Source organism: Psittacula echo, assembly GCF_963264785.1.
Source record: "Psittacula echo genome assembly, chromosome: 3".
NCBI classification, from domain to species: Eukaryota; Metazoa; Chordata; class Aves; order Psittaciformes; family Psittacidae; genus Psittacula; species Psittacula echo.
Genome location: NC_137736.1, coordinates 57,330,626 through 57,355,550, shown reverse-complemented (window position 1 = coordinate 57,355,550; position 24,925 = coordinate 57,330,626). Strand labels below are relative to the sequence as shown.

At 39.0% G+C, this 24,925-nt stretch overlaps 1 protein-coding gene across 7 annotated transcripts in view; it reads right to left on the bottom strand.

Annotated features, from left to right (window-relative positions):
- CYFIP1 (cytoplasmic FMR1 interacting protein 1) overlaps positions 1-24,925 on the bottom strand; it is an 88,167-nt gene that overhangs the window by 32,054 nt on the left and 31,188 nt on the right. For 5 of the 7 annotated variants that reach the window (XR_013956376.1, XM_080612490.1, XM_080612489.1 and 2 more), the window contains 16 exons: positions 23,980-24,076; positions 23,712-23,840; positions 22,565-22,669; positions 22,197-22,288; positions 20,833-20,950; positions 19,978-20,100; positions 17,792-17,917; positions 17,370-17,536; positions 15,866-16,013; positions 13,853-14,006; positions 12,448-12,604; positions 11,813-11,909; positions 11,389-11,465; positions 11,186-11,294; positions 10,426-10,545; positions 7,248-7,447 (listed from right to left, as the gene is read on the bottom strand). Coding sequence is in view for 6 of the 7 variants with exons in the window: in XM_080612490.1 (XP_080468616.1) it covers positions 7,248-7,447; positions 10,426-10,545; positions 11,186-11,294; positions 11,389-11,465; positions 11,813-11,909; positions 12,448-12,604; positions 13,853-14,006; positions 15,866-16,013; positions 17,370-17,536; positions 17,792-17,917; positions 19,978-20,100; positions 20,833-20,950; positions 22,197-22,288; positions 22,565-22,669; positions 23,712-23,840; positions 23,980-24,076 (2,019 nt within the window). In the remaining variant the exon portion in view is untranslated. Of the gene's footprint in view, positions 1-7,247; positions 7,448-10,425; positions 10,546-11,185; positions 11,295-11,388; positions 11,466-11,812; positions 11,910-12,447; positions 12,605-13,852; positions 14,007-14,309; positions 14,458-15,865; positions 16,014-17,369; positions 17,537-17,791; positions 17,918-19,977; positions 20,101-20,832; positions 20,951-22,196; positions 22,289-22,564; positions 22,670-23,711; positions 23,841-23,979; positions 24,077-24,925 lie in introns of those variants that run through there. The other 2 variants (XM_080612492.1, XM_080612494.1) reach the window with 2 other exon arrangements.

Below are 24,925 nucleotides of genomic sequence, written 5' to 3'. Positions count from 1 at the left end.
ATCTTAAGAGGATGACAAGAGAACTACAAAGATACGAAGTACTGCAAAAGAGAGGATCAAATAGCCTACTCCAAGCTGAGGGCCCCAGGGTCTGAAGAACAGTGCTTGGGCAGAACTCTCTGGGCATGAGTCCTCTCAAGAACAAGCTGCACAGGCTGACTCCCCGATGTTGCCTGTCAACTGTGTAATGCGTGGTTTCCAGCACTACAGTTTTAGTGGAGAAAGAAGTTAAAATCTACTACAATTCCAATTCTGCTTAAATTTACTAAACAGGAAAACTATTGGTGCATGTGTTTATGGGTTGGATGGCTATTTGTGTTTTAACTTGATAAAAAAGGTTTCACGGTTAAGTGGTGAAAGCTGTATATACACAGGGAAGAGGAAAACCAGCTATTTAAGAAGTGTACACCAAATGTCCATATCAGGTCAGGCTGTTCTGAGTGATAGATTAAAATAAATGCATCCGGGAAAAGGTTTCAGAGAATGAAGCTTGCAGTACATTATAATATCATAAGATATAATTATACCTTGACCTATTTTTTTTAAATATGTTTGAATTTAATCAGCAAATGAAATTATTAATATTTTTTCTAAGAAGAACACAGAAATTCTGTTTTTAGTACATCCATTTTCTAGCTGAAAACAAAACTAGCCATGGTAATAAAAATTGTTTCACCCAAGCATGTATAAATTGCACCGTGTTGTTTACAATTATTTCAACAGTGTTTTATTTCTGAATAATCTGAATAATTCTTGTGGGAATCTATAACCGTAGGACAAGGTTTTCTGTATTTTTTTAATCTGCTGAAATATAGGTATACCCCCAGTTTCAGCTACTTGCTCATATATATTTTAGCCCTGACTTTCCAACAGTACTTGTACTTGCTGAAGTCTAGAAAGCGCTTGCTTTTAGAGCTTTAAGGAAAAAAAGATAATTTATGCACATTATTTTTAATACTATATATATAATTCAAATCCCCTGACACATTTCCAGAGTTTCAAAGCTTTCCCCCTTCTCTCTCACTTACACAGCAAGTGAACATTTCCTCTTGAGATTACTTAAATCTGCTCTCTGCACAGACGCTTCATTAATGAGTTTGAGAGATGCTGTAAACATTCGATGGAATTCAGACTAATCTGCAACATATGACAGTCCCAAAGATTACTCTATTTCCCCTTCTTTCTTTCCAAATCCTATCTTTTTTTCAACTGACATCAATTTTCAAACCCTAAGATAACCTCTAAAATGAAAGAGATCAAAAGAGATACCATGTCATTTGAGATAAAGCTGGGTTTCAGTGTGCAGACGCACTGGGCAGGAGCTGATTTGTTATCACTAAATTAAAACCTTTACAAGGAAAAGAATGTTTCAGAATACAAATGTGGGTGTATCCCATGACTTTGGAAGCTGTAATTACAATTCATGGTCTTTCCAAAAAGGTATTATGAATATATTTGAATTACAATGTCATTAGTGGCCGAGAGCAAACAAGCCAGACTACATTTGAATTGAGAAGAAATCACAGCCTCAGAAATCAAGTACTGGAGAAATACTTCTGAGACACAGTCCCCAGGTTCCACTAGCTTCGTACAAGCACAAGTAACTCCTGTGTGTTCTCCAGTGCTCCTCTACATTATAGGGGTTCTTCCATCTCTAGTGTTTCAGAATAGACGCAAAACAGTCTTAAAGCTTTCTTCGAGACCTGAAGCAAGCATCTGTTTTATACTTTCTTGGGTGAAAGATGCTGAGAGAAGAAAGAGGTTAAGAAAAGGAAGTAGGAGCAAGAGATACTGTCACTTGTTATCTTATGAAGGGGCTATGGCTAAGACTGAGGATACAACAGGCTAATGAGAGTGCATTGTTCTAGGAGGTATGTCTAATCCAAATATATAATTCAGATAAATATCAGAGAATTCTTCTCTCAAAGCTAAGGGCTATATAGAAATCTTTACAGTTCAGCATCATCTGCTATTCTTCAAAGTTTTTCAGTGTGTGTGATTTCTTTTTTGACATCCTCCTGGCTGGTTTCCTCCTGCTCCTCCTCCAAGAAACAGAAACATCTCTTTGAAGGACTGAAGCTCTTTGAATATAAATGCTAAAGCTAGACAGACTTTCACTTTCCCTAGGATGGAAACCTGCTGGATGCAGGTTTTGGCATACTCCAAGATAATCAGTGCTTTTCATTTTTAATCAGTGTTGATGATCTCACAGCAATTTATCCATTTTAATCAACGCAGGTTGTAAGCAGTCAAAGTAGGTTAAACAGATGAAAAGCCTGCTGGCTTACCAGAGCTTTGCAGCTGTGATTGCTAAATGACAACATGTGCCCTGAAGTATTTTAGGGATTGAATAATTTTATATTAGTGTTTCTGATACCTACCAAGGAGTTCTTGTGAGCACTTTACGAAGGAACCTAAATGATTCTATGATTCTAATTACCATAATCTGTTTAAGAAAATAAAGAGAAATCTGAAAGAGACCACTTTAGTCAATAAGCCTGCTGACTGCTACTGCAGCCATCAGATCAGAAAGACAACCTCATTCATAAACTGGCTGAGCTTCATCTCAGATGTAAAAAGATATCACAATCCTCCCTCCTGGCTCATACAGAAGTACAAGAAGTAAGTCCCCTTCTGCACTTCCTTGTCTAGTTAGTATGCACAATTTTAACTTCCAGCCATCTCAAATTAGTTTGTCACGTCTACCAGATCTAAAGGTAGCCTTACACCTCCTCTCTTACTGAATGCTAGATCTAACTCACCCTTCTTCAACAAGAGAGAGAACAGGAAGCTACAAAATGAAGTGTGAGGAAACAAGCAGAAAACAGCATAAAAGAGTAACAGATTGATGAAACACTCCATTGCTATCACCTTTCCTTTTGACAGAAAGATCTTTTTGTTTGGTGGTGTTTTCGGGGAGTATTTTTTTAGGTGGGGGAAGGTGGTTGACTACAGTCACCCCACTTTGCATGAGCCTATATCCCTAGACCGTTTGGCCATTCGTAGCAGAAACTAGGTAGCTTTCACTGCCAGGGCTGCTTTTCAGGTTTGCTCCAGGAGTGTCTGAAAGGGCTGAAAATATTTCTGAACCGTGACTGTCAGAGTATACATAAGACAAGAAGACACAGCTGTTCTCTTGTGAAAACTAGTCTCAAAAGCACGATGAGAGAGACAGAGAGCTTGCAAAGAAAGGGAGAGACGCAGGCAGGCAGGAAGACTGAAAAATAAAAAGCTGGAGGTTTTGTTCACTCTGTGACAAATCTGTATCCTCAGAAGACATATGTCATACTGCATTCGGAAGAGTGCTATACATGTGAATTTTTAGCAAAGAATACAGATTTGGATAATGTGTTGAGAGGAGATGCCAATGACACCAAGCTGTGTGGTGCGGCTGACATGCTGGAGGGAAGTGATGCCATCCAGAGCTTGGAAGGACCTTGGAAGGCCCTTGAGAGGTGGGTGAGTGCAAACCTCATGAAGTTCAACAAAGCCAACTGCAAGGCCCTGCACCTGGGTTGGGGCAATCCCAAGCACAAATACAGGCTGGGCAGAGAATTGTACTGAAAGCAGCCCTGAGGAGAAGGACTTGGGGGTGTTGGTTGATGAAAAGCTCAACATGACCCAGTAGTGCGCTCGCAGCCCAGAAAGCCAACCGTATCCTGGGCTGCATCAAAAGGAGCGTGACCAGCAGGTCGAAGGAGGTGATCCTGCCCCTCTACTCTGCTCTCGTGAGACCTTACTTGGAGTATTGTGTGCAGTTCTGGTGTCCTCAACATAAAAAGGACATGGAACTGTTGGAACAAGTCCAGAGGAGGGCCACGAGGATGATCAGGGGACTGGAGCACCTCCTGTATGAAGACTGGCTGAGAAAGTTGGGGCTGTTCAGCCTGGAGAAGAAAAGGCTGCGTGGAGACCTCATAGCAGTCTTCCAGTATCTGAAGGGGGCCTACAAGGATGCTGGGGAGGGACTCTTCATCAGGGACTGTAGTGACAGGACAAGGGGTAATGGGTTAAAACTTAAACAGGAGAAGTTTAGATTGGATATAAGGAAGAAATTCTTTCCTGTGAGGGTGGTGAGGCACTGGAATGGGTTGCCCAGGGAGGTTGTGAATGCTCCATCCTTGGCGGTGTTCAAGGCCAGGTTGGATGAGGCCTTGGGTGACATGGTTTAGTGTGGGGTGTCCCTGCCCATGGCAGGTGGGTTGGAACTAGATTGTGTTAAGGTCCTTTCCAACCCTAACTATTCTATGATTCTATGATCACAGGGCTGGAGCATCTCATTTTCTTTACTAATTCTAAACTGGTCTTCTCCTTCCATAATAGCATGCGTTGTGTTGAGGACTAACAGAGGAGCAAGCGTGAGACAACCTAGACATTTATTTGGATAATCAAATCCTCAACAGGATTTTCTATGCTTTCTTGACACAAATGATAAAAGCTTTCTGGAAACAGTAGTCAGACTTAACTCCACCTCATAGAATCATAGAATTGTTTGGGTTGGAAGGGACCTTAAGCTCATCCAGTTCCAAGCCCCTACCACGGGCAGAGACACCTTCCACTAGACCAAGTTGCTCAAAGCCCCGTCCAACCTGGCCTTGAACACTGCCAGTGATGGGGCAGTCACAACTTCCCTGGGCAACCTGTGCCAGTGCCTCACTACTCTCACAGTGAAGAATTTCTCCCTTATTTCTAACATAAATCTACCCTCTTTCAGTTTAAAGCCATTCTCCCTTGTCCTGTCACTACTTGCTCTTTAAAAAAGCAAGCAGTCATGAATCTCAAAACCTCACACAGCTTTAAAAAAATGACTGGACAAAACAATGGAGATTAAAAAAAATATCTGTAAAGGGCCGGAAATGCACTAACCATCCCACTATTTTTGTTCTGTTGAATGTTCAGGAAACACCTGATCATTGCTAGAGGCCAGCATGTCTTCTGGGAAGAAAAAAAATCACCACAACTCCCTCTTATTTTCATACTTGGCCTTTGAATGGCTGCTGCCAGTGTCAGCACACTGGACTAGAGAGTGCTTTGACACCCACCTGCAGTTCTTATGCTCATGCCATTATCCAAAAGTTTGTTCTCTCTCTTTTGTGATTGACAAGAAGTGGATGAAAAGCACCCTTGGATTTCACTGCTAATGCCCATCTGCAGACAACCCCTCACTCATCTCCCCATTCCTTCTCCACAAACTGTTGCACCCAAGTCTGGACCCGGCTGTGCAGCTGCACAGCACTGATGAGACTGAATTTCAGAAAACGGACAACTGCAATTACTAAATTGTCAAATCTTTTAATACCAGCATCACTTTTTAATCTCAATACATTATCAGATATAAAAAAATACTCCTAAGTCCCAAATAACCAAATATGCAATGTGTTTCAACACTTCTGCATAAATAACCTTAGCCTTTGAACCAAACCTGCAGGGTTCCTAAACACTTGAACTCTTCTACAAATATTTGAAATTACCATGTTCAAGCTTGGGAAAAGGGAATCAAAAGGGACTGGATACAAGTTAATCTGACCAAAACACTAACTTTAAAAGAAGCATCCTTACATCTAGGCTGTGGTCAAATTAATAAAAGACAAGACACAGGTATTCCATGCGTCCTGGGAACTCTGCCTCCAACCCCTCACCACCAAGTAGCCTCTCTGCTTTTCATTGTGCTTATTTCTCTTTCTTTCAGCCTTTCATTGTTACTTTTCTTCCTTCAGTTACATGTAGCTTTCATGCAAGATATTACCTATCAAGAGTCAGGAATTAAACTAGCAGCTCTCACGGAGCTCCTCACTATGTACAGGCAAACAGCAAGGTAGCAATAGACATAATGAATGTGCTCAAGAACTATAAAAGGGCTAGAAACTCCCTGTTCCCTTTCCCTTCTCAATGGGCACTGTACAGCATGTACAATACACATTAATTCCACACTGCTGTTTTTGACTGAAATCAAAGCAATTCTGTGATGAAACTGGACACGCGGCATGCATGCTGCCTAAGATCAGTCTCCCTTTACCATCTCTTTAATTAATTATCCTGAATTAATTACCAAATAAACTTGAGGATCAGCCTAACTCCATTTGTGTGTATAATTTTTAAGCAGTCAAGCAACAGTCCTACAGGATCCTGCTGGTGTCCTTTGGAGTTCTGTGCTTCCTTACCGAGCACAGTGGTCTGCAGTATGTCAGTCCTTATAGCCAGTATGAGCACAGACTGAACTATAATAGGAGATATTGAATGTCCTTCATTAGGGTTGACAGGTAAAGGATCAGTATTTCATCAATATTTTTTTCTAATATTATATTTATATGACTCTTGGTACATCACACTGAATATCCATCCCGGTGTTGATCTCCAGATATACCAAGTGCACAGTAGCTTCCTCGGAAACACATTCAACTTTCTTGTGCAAACAGATTCACGTAACAGAAGTTTCTTGAATAAAACTTAACCACAAAAAAGACTCCCCCTTTTTTTTTTTTTTCTATGCAGACAGAATCTTGGATCTAAAATACAACATAACCATCACAGAACATGTCAGACAGGGGAAGCTCTCCAAGGAGACAGTAAAAGATGAGAACAGGCTTCCTCCTCTTCCTACAGCTCAACATTCAGTATCACTTTACTGTCACTTCACAGTGCTTTAACCAAAACTTGACTAAAGGCTAAAAGCAACACAAATCCTAAAAACAGCACAGAAGCAGGAAGCCCAGAAATGCAAAGTCTCAAGCACTGTGCCTTCCACTCATTCAAACTTTAGATCCCACCTGCCTCTTTCTACTTCTATTACTCACTCTCCTTAAAGGCTTCAACCGTAGTTACAGTGAGCACTGAACACTTCCCTTCTCCAGCAGACAGTCCTTTCCTTCACATTAATGCACAATCAAGAATATAAATTTATTTCCATTGCCTCACAGTTGTGGATCCTGTTTACTAAAATACCTTCCTAATGCGCACTTTGCAGTATTTTTGGACACACTTGATTTTTCAACAGCAAAGCTAACTCATCAAAATGCCACAATTTGGATGCTGTGGTTACGTTTGACTTCTTTTGTGGACAAATAACAGGCTTTCATACATTTGACAGTACTCAGTAAAATGACTCATGCAGCTTTATTTCAAGTAAAGCATTAGAAGCAGAAAATACACTAAATGGAAGAAGATGGACTTTTGTTAGCATCTGCTAGGAAAGAAGTTTCAGGAGGGTGGTAGAGGAACTGCTGCAGACAAAAGGCTGCCATGCTAACCTGTTAGTGGATCCGTTGTAGCAGTAGTTTGGAAGGAAATCATAATTGAGTTCCCAAAAGACATGAAGAGTGATTCTTCCATAAGGGGCTGACACATTGTGATTGGCTTCTCTGAACATGGCATCAAAGCTGTCCAAGGTCATATATCTGCTCAGAAGCTTGTGAGTCATTTTGTTTATCTCTATCAAACCATCCAGCTCCTACAAGAAAACGAGAGTAAAGAGAGTCAGCAGTGCATTTAATAAAGTGTAGAAACTCAATAAAGTACGTAAATAAACCTTAACTAAATAGAAGACTAGAAATAAGTCAAAATAAAAACTGACTCTCCCCCCAGTCTCTCACTTTGATAAAAGCTGGAAAGAAACAGTGCTCTTGGGATAATTTCAAACTATCTTCCACCAAACCCCTCTGAGACCTTAAGGGTATTCATTAAAATTGGTCCACACTGCAGATGGGTGTCAAACACAAATCTGTGCCAACTCCAATTCCTCTGAGCAGAAGATAAAACTCCAACATTCAAAATAGGGTCAGACATAGGCCAAGAAGTATCTTCTGCATTTACCACTTTACAAAATATCACAACATAATTTCTGCAACTGGTTAACTAACTTTTATACTACTGGTAGAAATAACACCACATTGAGCATAAATCGATCTCAAGGTTTACTCTAGTGAAGAATGTACTAAGATGCAACGAAAGACCAGACCAGATATTTGCAAACGTTGCGAAGGTGTCCACAAAATCACTAGCTGCAGACTACACAACTATGTATAAACACTGCTTTTCATAATGTTTCTCTTTGTGACAAGAAACTCCTAGTACGGTTTCTGGCACTTCAAATTTTAAATAAAAATTAAATTAATAAAATAAAATAAGTTCATCTCTGACATCAGACACTGAAAGCACCAAACACACACACACAAAAATCCAAAAAAATCCAAGCACTGCTTTTGAAGGCTGTTGTGCAATGGCTTAGCGAAGGAATGCCCTGTGGCTTTGTTTAGCTGTGCATCAAACTACTGGCCGTCTTCCTGCACAGTGCTGTCAGATTTAACTGCTCCATGTTTTAAAGGATTTTCAAATCTGCAAATAACAGTTACTTTAAGGAGAAAGAAAAAGAACCATTATGATTGTTTTTACAGTATTCAATCTGAGGGCAAAAAATAGTTGAGTCTTTTAACTACCTTTATTTAATTTATTTAGCTTGAAAATAGCAGAAATTACTGATTAGTTAAGCTCTTAGCATCAGTTTCTCACTCAGGAAACTAAGCAGATTTCACCTAAATTATTTTGCATTAGAAAAAAAGGAGGGGAAAATAAAAAAGAAGCACAATGGAGGGACAAGCCCTTAGCACTGCCACTTTCTAACACAAGTAAGAGTGAGAACCTGCAACCCAAGAAACACATCACCAACAATTTCATTCACCTAGCTACTAAGAAAAGCCTTCACATAACAAAGAAAGACTGCATTTCAATAATTCAAAAGTTATAACACCAGGCACCGGAAAGTTAAGAGGCTCAGTATTTGATTTATCTTCAGTAAAGACTGAAATTAAATCAAGGTAGCTAGCTGCATGACTAAAGTCTCACTCTTAAAAAACATATTACAGAAAGACGAATGCTAAACTTTCCTGCATAACTTTAATTTATTTTTCATTCCAGCAGATCTCAATGTGTCTGATATTTTTCTTGTTGACTGCATATTTACTTGTCCAATTCATGCCGTCTGGAAATAAAATATTTTTTTAACATTTTAATCAGGAAACTAAACCAAAAAGACACCTCAATATCACACAGATGCTCTTCTTCCACAGGCACAAGTCAGATCTTGTTCTTCCACAAAACCCCTACTTTTGTCATGCTACAAAACCAAGCTGTCTGCTTGGTACATAAATTCATTTTGATTCTACCAAGCACAAGGCTGTTTTGTTTTGGCCTCCAATTTGTCTATAAGCATGGACAGAAGTGGCCATTTACAAAAATTTAAATCACAAGAATGCTCATTTTCCTTGTTTCCTCATGGCTCCTAGTACATAATAGTGCAATAATCCCCCTGTACTCAGCGCTGGTGAGGCTGCAGCTCAAATCCCGTGTTCAGTTCTGGGCACCTCACTTCAACAGAGGCACTGAGGTGCTGGAGCTGGTCCACAGAAGGGCAACAAAGCTGGTGAAGGGCCTAGAGCATAAGTCTTCTGAGGAGCTGCTGAGGGAACTGAGGTTGTTTAGTTCAGAGAAGGCTCAGTGGGGGACCTCATCACTCTCTACAACTACCTGAAAGGAGGATGGAGAGCGGAGGTGGCTGATCTCTCTTCTCCCAAGTAACAAGCAATACAAGAGGCAGTGGCCTCAAGCTGTGCCAGAGGAGATTTAGACTGGATACTAGGAAAAAATTTCTCCACTGAAATGGTGGTCAGGCACTGGAACAGACTGCCCAGGGCAGTGGTGGAATCACCATCCCTGGAAGGTACCATGTAGACGAGTACCTTAGTGATATGGTTTAGTGGTGGACTTGGCAGTGCTAGGGTAAAGGTTGGATCTGATGATCTTAAAGGTCCTTTCCAACCTGGTTGATTCTGTGATTCTATGCCTTCTTTATAGGTGATATTTACATCTCACTCCCAAGGCCCTTGGTTGCAGCAGGTTTTGCTTTTGTTTAGTTTATTTTTCTGAGCAAGGAAACAAGATTGTCATTCTCAACAGAACTGGGACTTGCACAGCCCCACATATGGCAGCATATTCCAGAGTACTGCATCAAGTCAGGCCAAAGCACTGTTTGAATGCAGATGCAGATTAAGGCACGGGGAGAAAAAAAAGTCACAGCACATCAGAATTAATCAAGTCCATAATATATTAGAATGGCAACAGAGGATTTTCCAGTATAATTTATGATGTAGCTGGAGGTGACTGAAAGAATGTGTTCTGCAAGACTAAGCTGTTTCCCTAGTAAGAGGTTTTGTCAATTTAGACTTAGTAAACCAGACAAGATAGCCAGAGAAAACTTTTTTGCTTCTGACATTAAAAAACAAATACAAATTTATAATAGGGAATTAAAAAAGGCTAGATGCCTATCATTCTCAATGCAATAAATAAAAATTTAAAATTAAACCAAAACAAAACTAGCATCTAGATCCCAAATGCAGAGTCAGTGCTCTAGCAAAACTGCAACACAACACTCACCACAATGGAAGTCAAATCCTCACTTTCAAATCGTCCAATTGCTAATTCCATTGACCTGTACATGGCTGCTGAAATTCGCTGTGTGATCAGTCGATTCAGGTCTATTGACCTACCAAGAAGCTAAAGAAAAATATGCTATGAAGTTCTGGACTGACAGTTAAATTATGAGACAAGTTGTACAAGGACTATGAGACTCCACAGATTAACAGACTCTCACATGGTGAACTTGCATTCCAAACACACAGAAAGAAAGCAGATGGACAAATGTTATAAATTCATGAACAAATGAGGTACTAAAATTTACATCCCAATTCTCACAAAAAGAAGCAAAATCACATGTTGCATTTACGTCTAAGTATTTATATCAGCATTTTATGCTTCCATGACATTATGCTGACAACATATTGAAAACTGCTGAAAGACATTACTAGGAAGACAACGCTACCACAGATGACATTTCTATTTGGCTTGTGTTTGCTTAACTGCAACAGACATTGGCATTAAACAAGATCTTTTTTTTTTTTGTCTTAATTTACTCCTTCATATGACAAAAAAGCTGATCTCAAATGTCAGTTATACCACTTGGATGATGGAACATAAAGCACAGAAAGAGTTTTATATTAATATAATATATTAATCAATTATGTTGATTTTTGACATTAATCAACATCACTGTATATACCTACATAAATCACCTACATCAAATCAACAACAATTGGAAAATTGCCAAGCAACTCGAATAGAGCAGGAGTTAACTCACCTGGACATGTCTCTGTTTCAACAGTGTCTCATAACGGTTGGACTGTAGCAACTGAATGGTTGCTCCCTGATTCTTGCATTCTGAACGTAACCGTTTATCCAGAAGCAGGCTATTAAGACAGGAAGAAAATGCTCAAAGTATATTAGACAGAAAAGCAAGAGCAGAAATCCATAAATAAACATTCTCACTATTGGAATAGCTACCTGCCAGCCATTGCCTTGTAGTATGCAAATATTTGGTCTGCCAGCTTGTAGACAAATTGGTCAAAACATAGGTTTACCTTGGGGGGGGAAAAAGGTGTGTTTAGAGATACTTGAAATTAAAAGAGAGGAGCTTCTCCAAGACCTCCCACTGTTCATCAAACATAATTAAGAAACTTAATGCATCCAAACTTCCCAGTATAAGAGAACATGACATTCATTTTTCAGCGTTAATGCGATGTATTTTGCACAGGTCTACAGGTTTCCTCACAACATATCACCCAACCCATTACCCATCTCTGGTCTTTCCTCTCAGTTTGTTTATTATCTCCAGCTGTTCTGATTTTCTTATAACAGCCTTGTCTTTCAGCATCATTTTCACATTGAGGTACAGACCACTTTTCTCCCATAGGTAAGATTACTTTACCTCTGCTTCAATCTCATCATAGAGGAACTGCTTCTTAAATTTAGTAAGAGCATAATGAGCACTGTCATTATAAAGGTCCAAAGAATACAGAACATACCTGAATGAAAAAAAGAAAAAAATTAGAGTTACATGTCTACAGAAATTATGATGGTGCAGTCAGGAAGTTGTAATCCAGTCAATACTGCAATCTACACGTGGTGGTTCATTTTTTACTTTAGTTATTATTCAAAAGTATCACAATTTCTCCTTTAAGAAAGCTTTTGATACTTCAAGAAATTTTATAGGTAGTTTGCAGTCTGAAACTTGATTTCTAGCTTTCCATTAAAATGAAACTATGCTTCTACCCCTATGCATTAAATTTGATGTCTTTGAGCAGTAAGTAAGGAGAACTCACTCAGGGAACAACATATTTGGCTGGTACAATAATACTTATATGAAAGGTTTCATATTTCAATTATTCACTTCAAAAAGAAAACTTTAAGAATCTTAAAATTGGCAAATACAAGAAAAATTTTGTAAATGTTTAGAACACCTTCTCAGTGACTGTTTACTAAAACCAATCAAAGCAGTAACATTATAATGAGTGGCAATAATTAAGAATAAACATTCAGTGGAGGAGCGCAAGTAAGTCTTACTCCATCATTGATGCCTCTTTGGTCTCCAAAATATGGTCCGTCAGAATCCAAGGCATGGACATCTCAATGGGAAACTGGATTCTTCTGCCCATGGTCAGCTCTAAGAAGAATTCCCTGAACCACAGCTGGGACAGATCACAGCATTGCTGCAGGGTTTCTTTTAGAATAAATAAGGAAGAATTACACTTCCAGAAATACATCAGGAACAATACAATTGTGATTCTGATGATGCAATGTGAAACAAAAAAAGCAGGTGTGAGTCACTAGAGCTATACATAGGCCAAATACATAAACTAAATTCAAAACGTAAAGCCCATCACTTTTCCACAGTTCCGAAATCCCCATTGGCACCCATAGTGGTGCCTTGTTACAGAAAATAGTGTGGAAGTGGACCAGACTACCAGTTAAACAGGAAAACTATGAACACCAGTAAGGGGGATTTCTAGCTCACTTTCTCAGTTGCGGGCTGAGAAAGCTGTACACTGAACTTCGGGAAACAGCAGGCGAAAGAGGACAAAATTGTACCAGATCCACCAGTACCACCTGTCCCTCTGGAGGACTGAATCGCTCCACATGTTCCTGTTGATTAGATGGGCAGGAAATGACGGACACATGAAGGAGGGATTAAAACAAGAAGTTTCTAAGGACACTGTGAAGGGCATGGAGGTGTGCTTCCACCTCCCCAGAAAACACCCAGAACAAGCCTTCTTTTGCAGAAAGCTTGAGAACCAAAATGGGAATGAACTTTTTACTTTAAGATCTGCTGAAGACCTTTTTATAAGTGCTGTTCCCCAGTAGCATTATGACTGACATTAAGACACTCCCCCTTCTCTGAGGGTAAAGGAGTCCAGTAGCAAAACAAAAATGAAAGACAACACAGCATGGTGATGACGAAGACTAGATACATTCAATGTCAGTAAGTGAATTCTTTAGGACAGCATGTTTCCGATTACAATTAACTGAATAGTAAGAGTAGTGAAATGACATCAAATTTACCACAACAGAGAATTTGTTTCCTCTGTACTTCAAACAAATAACTAAAAAATGAAAAAAAAAAAAAAAAAAAAAAAAACCACAAAAAAAACCAAAACACAAAACCTACTTCCTTTTTAAAATTTCAATGTGCATAGTCTTATCTGTCCCTTGTATAGAAATACATACATAAAAAAATAGAAAAGGGAGGTAACAATATGAAATTTGACACATTATAAACATATGTATAACAGTCAAAACAAAAAGCCCACCACAATACTGAATATCAGGTCTCAGAAAAAGTTCGGACAGATCAAGGCTTTTGATAAATAAACCCAAGGTAAGTTGACTTAGGCAATCGGAAACATTTTCCAGGTCGTGTTAGAGGTGTTAGGACATGCTAAGCTGGACACCAATCATCTACATATCTTACCACTGAAATTTATCAAATGAGTGTAGAAGAAAGACTCGCGATGGAATTTTTCTATGTCCAATATGGTGGGCCCCTCAAGGCTACTTCTCAAGGTTTTCTTGGAACCACTTTTGTCAGCAATGAGGGACTCTAACATAGTTCTCACCATGTAAAGCTGTATCATTAAAGGAAACAATTATGGTGGAAAGGGGGGGAAAAAAGGAAAATACACATGGTACATTAGTTGAGCAACACTGAGAATTACTGTCAGTAAGCGACTGCTCCACTTCAAATTGAAAACTGGCACTGTGTGGGTAAAAGCCTTTCAGGCAAGAGGAACAGATGCCACGCTAGCCTACGCACCAGCACAAATGCCTACCCATGGCAAGGGGACCTCCACTGACACTTAGCAGCAGACCATTTGCAGTGGAACAGTTCACATCACCACAAAAAGTAAAAGTAATAAGTAATGTCTTACCACCAAAGTTTAAAAGAGGCGGATAGATGTAGGACTGCCTCAGAAACTTGTGTGTCACATGCAATAGCTTTTCCAATCCCAGAGACTTGAGCTGCTTCAACAGCTCAGCAGAGTTTAAGGACTCTGTCATAGTGCGAACCATGTAGAGCTAAAAACCAACAGACAGGGGCAGGCAGGGGAGAGAATCCGTTAATAAAAACACACGGGTAAATAAGGAAGGGGAAACAGAAACAGAGGAAACGTGTTAGTTTGTTAAAAATGAAAAGTAGCATAGCAAGCATGCAGAGGAGGACATATAGAAAGGCTTTTTCATTTAGAATAATCACTGCAATGCAGTGCTCTCTCAAGCAAATGGAAAAGTCTCCATTCATTTCAGAGGACGCTCAGAGAGCCGTTAGCTTCTCAAATGATTTTGCAAAGATTTCCAAGTATTACCAATTCATACACAGCCATTTTAGAAGAGCATGAAACTGGGAAAAACCTATCTAAAAACCAATCAACTTCACCTCTCTTCCTCCTGTCAGCTGAGACAGACAAGTGTGCCAGCCCAAGAGCAGAAAAAGCAGATAGAACCATGTACTCTAAGCAGCCTGTTGCAGCCAGTGAACAGAGCCTTTAAACATACCAAGCACAGGAGAAGCACACTGGTAGTGATTTTTTTTTTCTTTCCCAGAGAATTGGAAATTAAATCCTTTTTTTCCAATTCCCATAATAAAATCTTCATTAAACACATCTTACCAGAGTTTAAGCAAGTTTTTATTACCGAAGACTATTATCCATAAATGCTCTCTTCCCCATGGATTTAAAGGTATTAGAAGATTGTCTTTACAAACCACAGCTGCCTTCAATTTTTCACCTAAAGTGCTCAGTACCTCATTTTCCCAGATGAGTTATGAATACCAGACCATACATTATCCAAACAAATCCACAAAGAAAATGAAAAAAGAGAATTATAGGGAGGTAACAAGAACAGGCAACTAGGTATGGGATTTCAATGACTACCACAGAAAACACATCTGAAATACCTCTTGTTTTAGTGGCAGCAGCAGATTTAATCGATTTTAGGGAGCAGTTTTATAATTTATTACCAAACAGTAAGAGGGGTCTTCTCAGAAGTCGGTCTCCCATATTATACAGGCAATATTTATATTTTAAATGTATTTTAAAACTACATTGACATCTACTGAATAATGGGATTTAACAAAAAAAATCTACCAGCCATACCAGAGATGGGAGTCAGTCAAGAATTAATTCAAATAGCTCAAAACCATTATTAAAAAAAAAAGCAATTATGAGCTCAACAAGAAAATACTTCTTCACTGGAAGTCAAATTAAGGAGACTGAACACTTGGAAAAATGATGCATCAGAGAGTGACAGCAATCCAGACAGAGGATTTTGGTTAAGTATACGTAATTTGGTAAATACAAATCTAATCAGAGTAGATTTTTAGCATTAAAAATAATAATAATTCATTTTTTAAATATTTCAGGCCAGAGAGAAAACGTTTCATGCAATAATTGTTGACAGATATCACAACCATCAGACAGGAAAATACCTGAGTGCTGGAGGGTCCTACTGCACGCCTTGGGACTTTGATGTCAAAACCACTTTTGGGGTCCTTCTCTCCCCTTAGAGCTGGGTCATTGAACGGCTCGTGACCCGCTTCCCAGTCACAGACTGTCTTTCTTATGGCCTGCAAAACACTGGACAGAATTGACACTATTTCAGACTGATACACATCCAAGTGGACCGCTGAGAACATTTTACTTCTTTTAAGCCCTCTTCCATGAGCACAGAAACTTTGCAACAGCATTCGGGAGCTCAGAGTAACTCAGAGCAACGACAAATGATTTTGTCAACTACTTCAAGAATGCTGCATCCAGGAAACAATTGCCCCACGCTCTTTATCAAAAAGGACAGTCCAAAGTCCCTCCCCTCTGTAAGAAGAAAGCTGATCTCTTAGACTGGTTCACCAGAGACAAAAGTCGCTTGTCAAGAATTCACTTTTGGGAACCTTAGCAAGCACATCACACCATTTTGTTCTTGTAAACTACAAAGAGAAGATTATTCCATCAAACCAAAGCAGATTATTAACTAAACTAAAGAGACAATCCTGGCTGAAATGAAAAGCAGCAGTAGAATTCCTGTTTCCAGCAGAAATCCAGAATTCAACTGGACTTCATGCAAACAGCTTCATGCTTCTAAACTGGACTCCAGGTACTTGTCAGAAACCTAACCACCCACATCCTGTGGCATGCTGAATGATGAAGCAAATGTCTCTTCTCAGATCTGAGCAGGTATGAAAGTAATACTTCCCTATTCCATAAACATCTCTGGGACAAAAAGACTCTCTCTGTAAACTTGATAATTTGGAGTAATTTATTTACTTTTAGCTCATAATGATATTTTTGTGGCAGTCAGAGCATTTAGCAATGGCCTAAATAGCCAAAGACTTTCACCTGTAACAGCTCTGCAATGAAACATGAGAGTAAACAAATGGTAAGCAAGTCAATATTAAAAGCAAACAATAAGGGACAAAAAAGTAAGGTCAGGAAATGCCACCAATCAGAGCTGGCAGATGGAGCACTTGGAGGAGAAGTGCAAAGCTAACAAGCCAAAACCAGCAGAAGTTAAGAAAGAGGGCAGGATGCTAAGAGGGCAGAGATAAGACTATGAGGTGGAATGTAAACTTGAAACACAAGGAGAGGAAACACTGGAATCATAAGGAAGACGCACAGTAACACCTTTATTCAAAATAATAATACTAATCTTGCTTTCAATATTACAGTAGTTGTCTTTCCTTAAAATAAACTACAAGGAAGACAAGACTTCCTGCAGCAGTCCTAGCACAGCCATGTTGGCAACTATTCATTTTTTCCTTCAGACTTCTTCAACTTCCAATACACTTCCAACTCAACTAAGCTAACTTTGAACACCAGACATTCTACTAGGGGAGTACAGACTTAAAAAGGCAACATTGAAGAGACATGCAGTTCTGCAACAAATTTAGCAAAATTTCGGGGCAATAATATAGGAAAAGATGAAAACAAGAATGTTACCTCTGAATGACATTTTTCTTCTTTTTAATGGCTTGTCTTAGTGGCTCTCTAAGTGTGACCTGGGCAAAGTCCTGAAGAGCTGCATAAATGGTATGGCGAATGGCATGATTAAAAACACTTTCCATCCTTCCCATCAGCACTTGAAGCCCTTTGATCATGGCTATCACCTGGAAAAAAAAGAAAAAAAGAATAAAGCCCTTTTTTACTTACAGCAAATAAGAAAAGAGGAATTAACACGTTCCGAAAGATAAAGTATAGTTTTCCTGTGCTCCTCCTACATACTGAATGGACGAAAACATGGTCCTTCAGAGTCGACACAGGGCATGCTGTCTTCTTGCACTGAATATAGAAACTTAAAGAGAATGTTGTCCTTTGTGCAGAATTAACCTTTGGAAAAACCAGTGAAAAAAGATTTCTCTTACCTCAACCAAAGCAAACTTCTCCTCGCTAGTGTAATTGTATCTTGTTGCTCTTTCATACTCTTCTGCATTGTCAGGACAATCTTTATTAGAATATTTGTCGGTTGGGTGTACCAGCTTCCACGAATACTGCAATTCACACAGCAGAAGAGGGATCAAAAAAAGGGGGAAGGAAAAAAGGGACTGAGAAACAGCAAACGCAGCTGGACACAAGTAACGAGCTGTAAGAAGTAATCTCTAGTGCTTTCAAGAATATATGAAAGATAATATTTGGTACTCTTCTCAAAACCTGCATGAATTCTGAAACTACCATCCAGTGGAAATGCCAAACAATAATTTGCCTGACAAATTTTCTTGAAAGCCAGCAATCCTGTATTGGTTCAAAAAATGCAATTCATATTCAGCAAGTAATGCACTTCAGGGTATTTTTGAGTGAGCAAATACTAGCACAGGCAAGTTTCTTCTCCACTTTAAGCAGAAGAAACAGAGACAACCTCAGTGCATTACAAAAAAGTCCATTCCCACAAAACAGAGCTTCCAACTTGGCCAAATATTCACATTTAGAATTCAAAAGACAATTGGAAAACCACACGTTTCCACAGGCTTTTGACCTTTATGTTTTTGGGTTTTTTTAATGTTTACTAGGCTTAAATAGCTGTATCATCTGCGACAACCTCATCTGCACAGCACGCATTTCTCTTGAACACTGCCTTTTCAGTCACTGCAAACACAGCTCAAAATGATCCTGAGCAGTGTCAGGCTGATCCAATATCCATCAGGGTTCATCTAGTGAAAAATCCTCGTCACATTCAAATATTATTTTCTCACATTTCAAGTTCAGCAAATAGTAAGGTCTGGTTGGTATCATCTTTGCGTGTTTTAGATTACAGAGCAATATAAATTTGCCTACTATAATGGATTCCTATTTGCACCAATTTTATGATGGCAAAGAAAAGCATCACATCCTGTAACCTAACTGCTGCAGAGAGGACACTGGGGAAATTATTAAACAAATATTAATTTGGGGAGAGCACTGAATTGACAGGATTAAGTTGGACATCAAATGAATGCTTAAACTTTTTATGTGAACATGATGCATGTAACAAGGTTCAAAGACATCAAGTAAATGCAGAAGACAGGCAAATAAGTAGGATACTCCAGATCAGAATAAATTCGCAGGAGAAGGACAGGGAGAAAGTGAACATGAATTTACATGAAAAGCACTTAAGGGAATTCATACAAACACAAAAGTCAAAGAAGAGCTGTGGTAATAGGAAAAGAAAACAACCCTGCTGTGGTTCCAGTTTGTTCTGGAACTGTGAGGATAAAAACAGAGCTAAGAATGAGAGATTTTCTACAGAATTATAATAGGAAGATTGGCACTGTGAAGGGACAGCCTGAGTGCAGCAATTTGCAATGACAGGAATAAAGAGAGCAAGTCTGGGAGTTGCAGAGGACAGAAATAGATGACAACAACCTGTCTTTAAGAAGCAGAAAAGCAGAAGAAGATTTTCACCATAAAATACACTGTTGACTGAAATCAGAATAGAATAATATAGGAAAAGCATGGCTCATCTACCAGCTTTTTAAAAGTCAATTAAAAGTACAGAAGAGACAAAAATCTGAAGAAGAGAGAAAAATCTCTATGCCCATTGTAACCACACTGCATTCATGAAGTGCAAATGGCTTGATGCTCCCTCATCAGAGGCAGAGCAGGAGCAAGTCCAGCTTCTCTCACACAATATGTCATCTGTTTCAACCCTTCCTAAAACACGATTTGGTGCAGGCAAGACAAACAGCTTTTATTTAAGTGTCTGCAGTATAAAAGGGACTCCGGCATCCTCCTCTTCAATTTCTGCCTTAAGCAGTTTCCTATACAGTCTCTTTTCTAAGTGGCACCTGTTTTTTAAATAAATTATTAAAATACAGAGAAAGAACTCTGCAGGTTCTTCATTTCCTCTCCCTCATATCCTCTCAAATTTTCAAATGCAATATTACTCCGAGGACCTGAGAACTTCTCATGCCTTCCTCCAAGAATACAATTTGAGCAGGAGGAAAAAGGAAGTGAATGAAGAAGGGAACTGAGGGACGAAAACACAACATGCATTTTTCATTCCATTAAAGCAAAGCCTGTCCAACCTCACTAAGCCACCTCTTCCTCATCTTGTTTTATTTCCCAGATAACATACCACTTCCATGACATGTGCACTCCACTGGGAAAGAAGCTGCAGACCTTGGAGAGAGAGATCAAAAAGCTTCCGATACTCTGCATCTGTTTTTTGAGCTTCCTGTCGACCAGAGCCAGTCACCACCTAGAACATTATTAAACAACAGAAAAAAACAAGCCCACATCAGAACATGCCGTATCCAGCAGCATGATTTCATGAGCATGATCCAGAGCCAAATTTCTACATAAATTTCTTTTAAGCATTAAAACAGCACCACATACCAACACCTGCATCAATACTAGCTTTTTCTTCTAGAGACTACATAATTAAACACCATAGCTTTTGGTCAAAAGATGGAAACACTGGTATCCCTAATCACCAAAATATTGTTGCAGATGAATTCAAGATATCAATTATATATATGTTCTAGATATGTACATGGTTTTAATATATATATACACACACACGTGTGTGCGTTTACATGGGGTTTTTGTTTGTTTGTGGTTTTTTACTAATCTCTTAACTTTTAGCTTCATTTAAACTGTTACAAGCACCCATTTGGAGTAAGGGCTATACAACCTATTCCAAAAGTGACATCCCAGAAGTTCTAGGGTATATATCCTAAATATATATATACACACAGAGAGAGGGGCAGAATAATACTGCAGTTTGCATGATGTGTCATTATTATATTACATTTAAATAGTACAAATACCATTCAGTGAATGGGTACTAGCCCTGCTGCCAACTTCTCTTGATTCAGGTGATCAAGCTTTGTCATTTACCTAGCCCCAGGTTCACCTGCTCTTCAGAAACTTAACAATAACTGTTAATCAGTGATGTGAAATTTGCACATATAGCTGTAATCCCACACACCTCACTGTTGCTGTAACGAGCCAGTTCTGATATGAAACGCATATGGTCTTCTCTGATTTGGATCATCTGCTCACATATATTGTACTGGGGACTGCTGCTGGAAGATGTACATGTCCATCTGTTTCAGAAGACAAAAAACCCCACCTAAATCAGTTTTAGGCGATAAACAGTACAACTGACGCTGCAAACAAAGATCCACAATGCATGGCTCTCTTGGGTATTTTTAGTCTTTCTCCTGTTTGAGGCCTTTACTCTCTTCAAACCTCTACCTCTGGCCCTGCACAATCCATAAGTGATGGACTGCCCTTCTGAGTTCAAACAGTACTTTTTCCAAGTCTTAAAAAAACCCCAAAACTTTTTTCTTTTCTGTTTGAGTTTGTTGTTTGGTTTGTTTGGGTTTTTTTAAAGGCTGCTGTTACGAAATAACAAACCAGTAGCCCTCTTCAGGAGCATACACTTAGGGACAGGACCAAAAAGGATTGAAAGGCAGGGCAGAAGTATAGGGATAGGCTGTAAGATACATCTAGCTACCTTCAGACTGTTTTTTGGTATTCTTGCTTAACTGTGAAAAGCCTACAGTATGCTCCCAACTATAAAAGAGGCATTATTAAATACTATCAACATGTTATCAAAAGGGACACAAAAGACATGCTACCAGGAATGTCAGGTTAAGTAGCCTATTTTTAGTAGCTCAGTAGGCCCACTGCTGTTCATTTTCTCTTAGCAATTACATGCAGGTTATGTGGTTTTTCTGCAGGAATTAAAATGCAAAGCATTACATTCTAAATCCATGTAACTGCATAGAGGGAAGGTTGTGGAGGAGCATGGAAATGTTCACTAAAACAAAGCAATAACCATAAACCACGGAACCATTTACGTAACAACCGGCTGCTTTTGCCAGCCATTTTGCTGTTCTGCACACCTAGCTGAAATAAAGGAGGGGAGACAAGCCAAGTTGCTGCTCCATATACAATACGTACATGCCTATTTACCCATGCACTACTACTGCTCACCTTGCTTAGTAAAATCCTTCATTTCTTTTAAAGAAAGTTTCATATTTAAAGGAAAAAAATAAAAATGAAATTAGTGTAAGATAAATTTCATCTCCTTCAACCCAGGTGATTAGAAATGTCACAGATACAAGAATGAGTTCAGAAGCATAGAAAGATCTTTAAATGATCTATTTCTTTCATTGTATCTATTACATGAATTACATTACTAGTGAAATACCCACACCAAAAAGTAGACCAAGGTGAAAATCCTATTAATTACAGAGATCCACAGACTAATTATGAAAACACACTCCAAAGATCTGACTCTTCCCAGCCCAGATGCTCTTTGCTTTGTTTCCTTCTTCTTCTTACCTTGATTTATTTTCCTCATAATGGGCACTGGTCTTAATGTATCTGGCAAGTTCAATCTGCATATCACCAAACAGTGGGACAACCTGCAACTGCTGTACATGGAATAAAGTGGATTAGATAAATTATTAAACATAAATCTTAGTGAAAGGGGCTTTGAGCAACCTGGTCTAGTGGAAGGTGTCCCTGCCCAGGACAGGAGTGTTAGAACTAGTGGATCTTTAAGGTCCCTTCTAACTCAAACCACTCTATGATTCCAGGATTATTTACCCATATTACAGTCCAAAGTGATCTTTATTCTATTTAATTATATTTAAAATGTAAGGGGAATTAACTTAAAAATCACATATTAACATCACACCTCAACCAACCTTGAAGAACTTATCTATCTTGGCTAAATTTATCCTTTTCTTTGCATCCAGCTTATAGATATTGCTGACACTTCCATCCATCAGGTACAATCCAAAGCCCATAACCTGAAAAAGAAAAGAAATCAAATCTCTCTGCAAATGGATCTTAGAGGTAAAACCTGCTGCAGTAGGACTGCTCTTTTTATCATTATAAAGAACAGCAATGTTTTAAAAAGGAGGTTTTAAAACCCACCCTCCTTCAAATAGAATATATTTTCAAATACGTACTTTTCTGCAGTATTCTTTTATTATATGCACTTAGTAGTTTTTACTTTAACATTAGCCTGTTCAGTTATCCTTAAAAAGTGCTACTTGCTTGTATAAAGGTTTAGCATGCAAAAAACTCTCACTGAATCTAGAGTATGGCTATTTTTAGACAGGTTTTTTTGTTGTTGTTGTTAATTTCCATTTTATTAAAATCCTGTATATGCAAACTGATCTGTAACAGAAGGTCAGATCTAACATCTCTGAGTAACTGCTTTTTATGGCTTTCAGCGCATCTCTGAATTACAAGCGTAAGAGTTCAGAAGCATAAAAAAAATTATATTTTGGTCAAGTTATTCATTAACAGAAAGTTATAATTCAGTATTTGCAATAGCAGGAGCTGAGCATTAGTGACTTAATGCGTTTTAAGCATGTGTTTCCAAGCAAAAGGCCTAAGTATGAAAGACACATTGGGCATCCCTGCAGACAGAACACAAATGTTCTAGTGTTTGTGTATGGTTTCAGGATGCTTCTATTTGGTCCTAATTAACAGAGCTCAGAATTTAAACATGAGGCAAATATTCAGTTCTTACGCTATACCTTTTCTTCTACTTCAAGACATACAGTTGATATCAACCACTCTTCATACTGCCCAGCACCCTCTAATTATATGTACATATTCCAGCTAACTAAACTTACCTGCTTAGTAATCCTAGTTTTAAACTACTTGTTCTCTGAAATATTTGGTACAAAGCCTCAAGCAAGCTTGCCACACACCTAAAAATAAAGCACAGTAGTTCCTTTCTGCTTTCATTATACTTCCTAGAAATACGGTTCAGGACTTCAAACATCTGTGTCCTGCCTCAACATTCTTTTGCAATTTTTGTACCCAAAAGAAACCTACTTTCAAGAGCATATGTTTCTCACTGGGTGTTAGATACATTTTGTTTTCATAGTAGTCCACGCACAAATTCACAATATCTGCAAGCAGCTCTTCATAGCCAACAATCACTTCCAACTGCTGCTGTAAAGACTGGAAAAAAAGAAGAAAAGGATATTAGTCAACTAGTTATAGTCCCTGGGGAACAACAGTTACTACCAAACTGGAAGTGTTTCATTTTAATAGTTTTGTAAAGCCTTAGGTACTTTGCAAAAAGACAATTAAAGCTTACTTGAGTTATCTTGTTGTGGTTGGCAAGAAACATAGAGAGGTTCTGGGATTCTTGAATGGACTGAGGATCAGCCATTTTCCGCAGGAACTGAGCAGCTCTTTAAAAACAGAAAACAAAACAGTGTTTCCCTTTTGCAGAACTACTTCTAAGCAAATCCATTCCCTTTGAATAGAAACACACCCATCTCCAAATGTGCCAGGGGAACTGTAAATTGTGAGCACATCTTTAACTGCTAGTACAATGGCATATCATTTGCTGCTCATGCAGGATTGTCAACCTCAGTGCATCTCCCACCTCCAAACTCCTGAACCAAGCAGAAAGAGAATGGGCCAGAAGCATGCCTTCAAGGAAATAGAAAGGCAAGCCAAGCAATTTTAGAGGTCTCCAGACACAACATCAACTATAAAAGGCAACTACTGGTAGATGTAGAAATTAAATCTCATGTAAGTGGAAGCAGCATAGATTGGCTAGTCATTGCCTGAATGGTTTTCTATGAAAGACTATGAGGAAGGTGATCCAGCAGTACTGACAGGCAGAGAAGCCATGTAAATGCATTTTCACCAGGGTTTTTTGGAGCACAAGGAATCAAGTGAAGACTGGAACAGGCTGCCCAGAGAATCTGCAGATGCTCCATCCCTGGCAGTGTTCAGGGCCACGCTTGATGGGGCCCTGAGCAACCTGATCTGGTGGAAGGTGTCCCTGCCTGTGGCAGGAAGTTTGGAACTAGATGATCTGTAAGATCCTTTCCAACCCAAACCGTTCTACGATTCTATGACGCTAAAGCTAGTATAGAGACTGTCTTCCCCTGTTACCCTGACCATCACGTTTGAACAAATATACCTGATGCCATCTGACAGCTCTAGCAGAAAACTTGGCCACTGATACACCACCCTTCTCCCCTCCCTGTTACAACCTGAGGTCGCAACAACCTTGAAGAGCAAAGCTG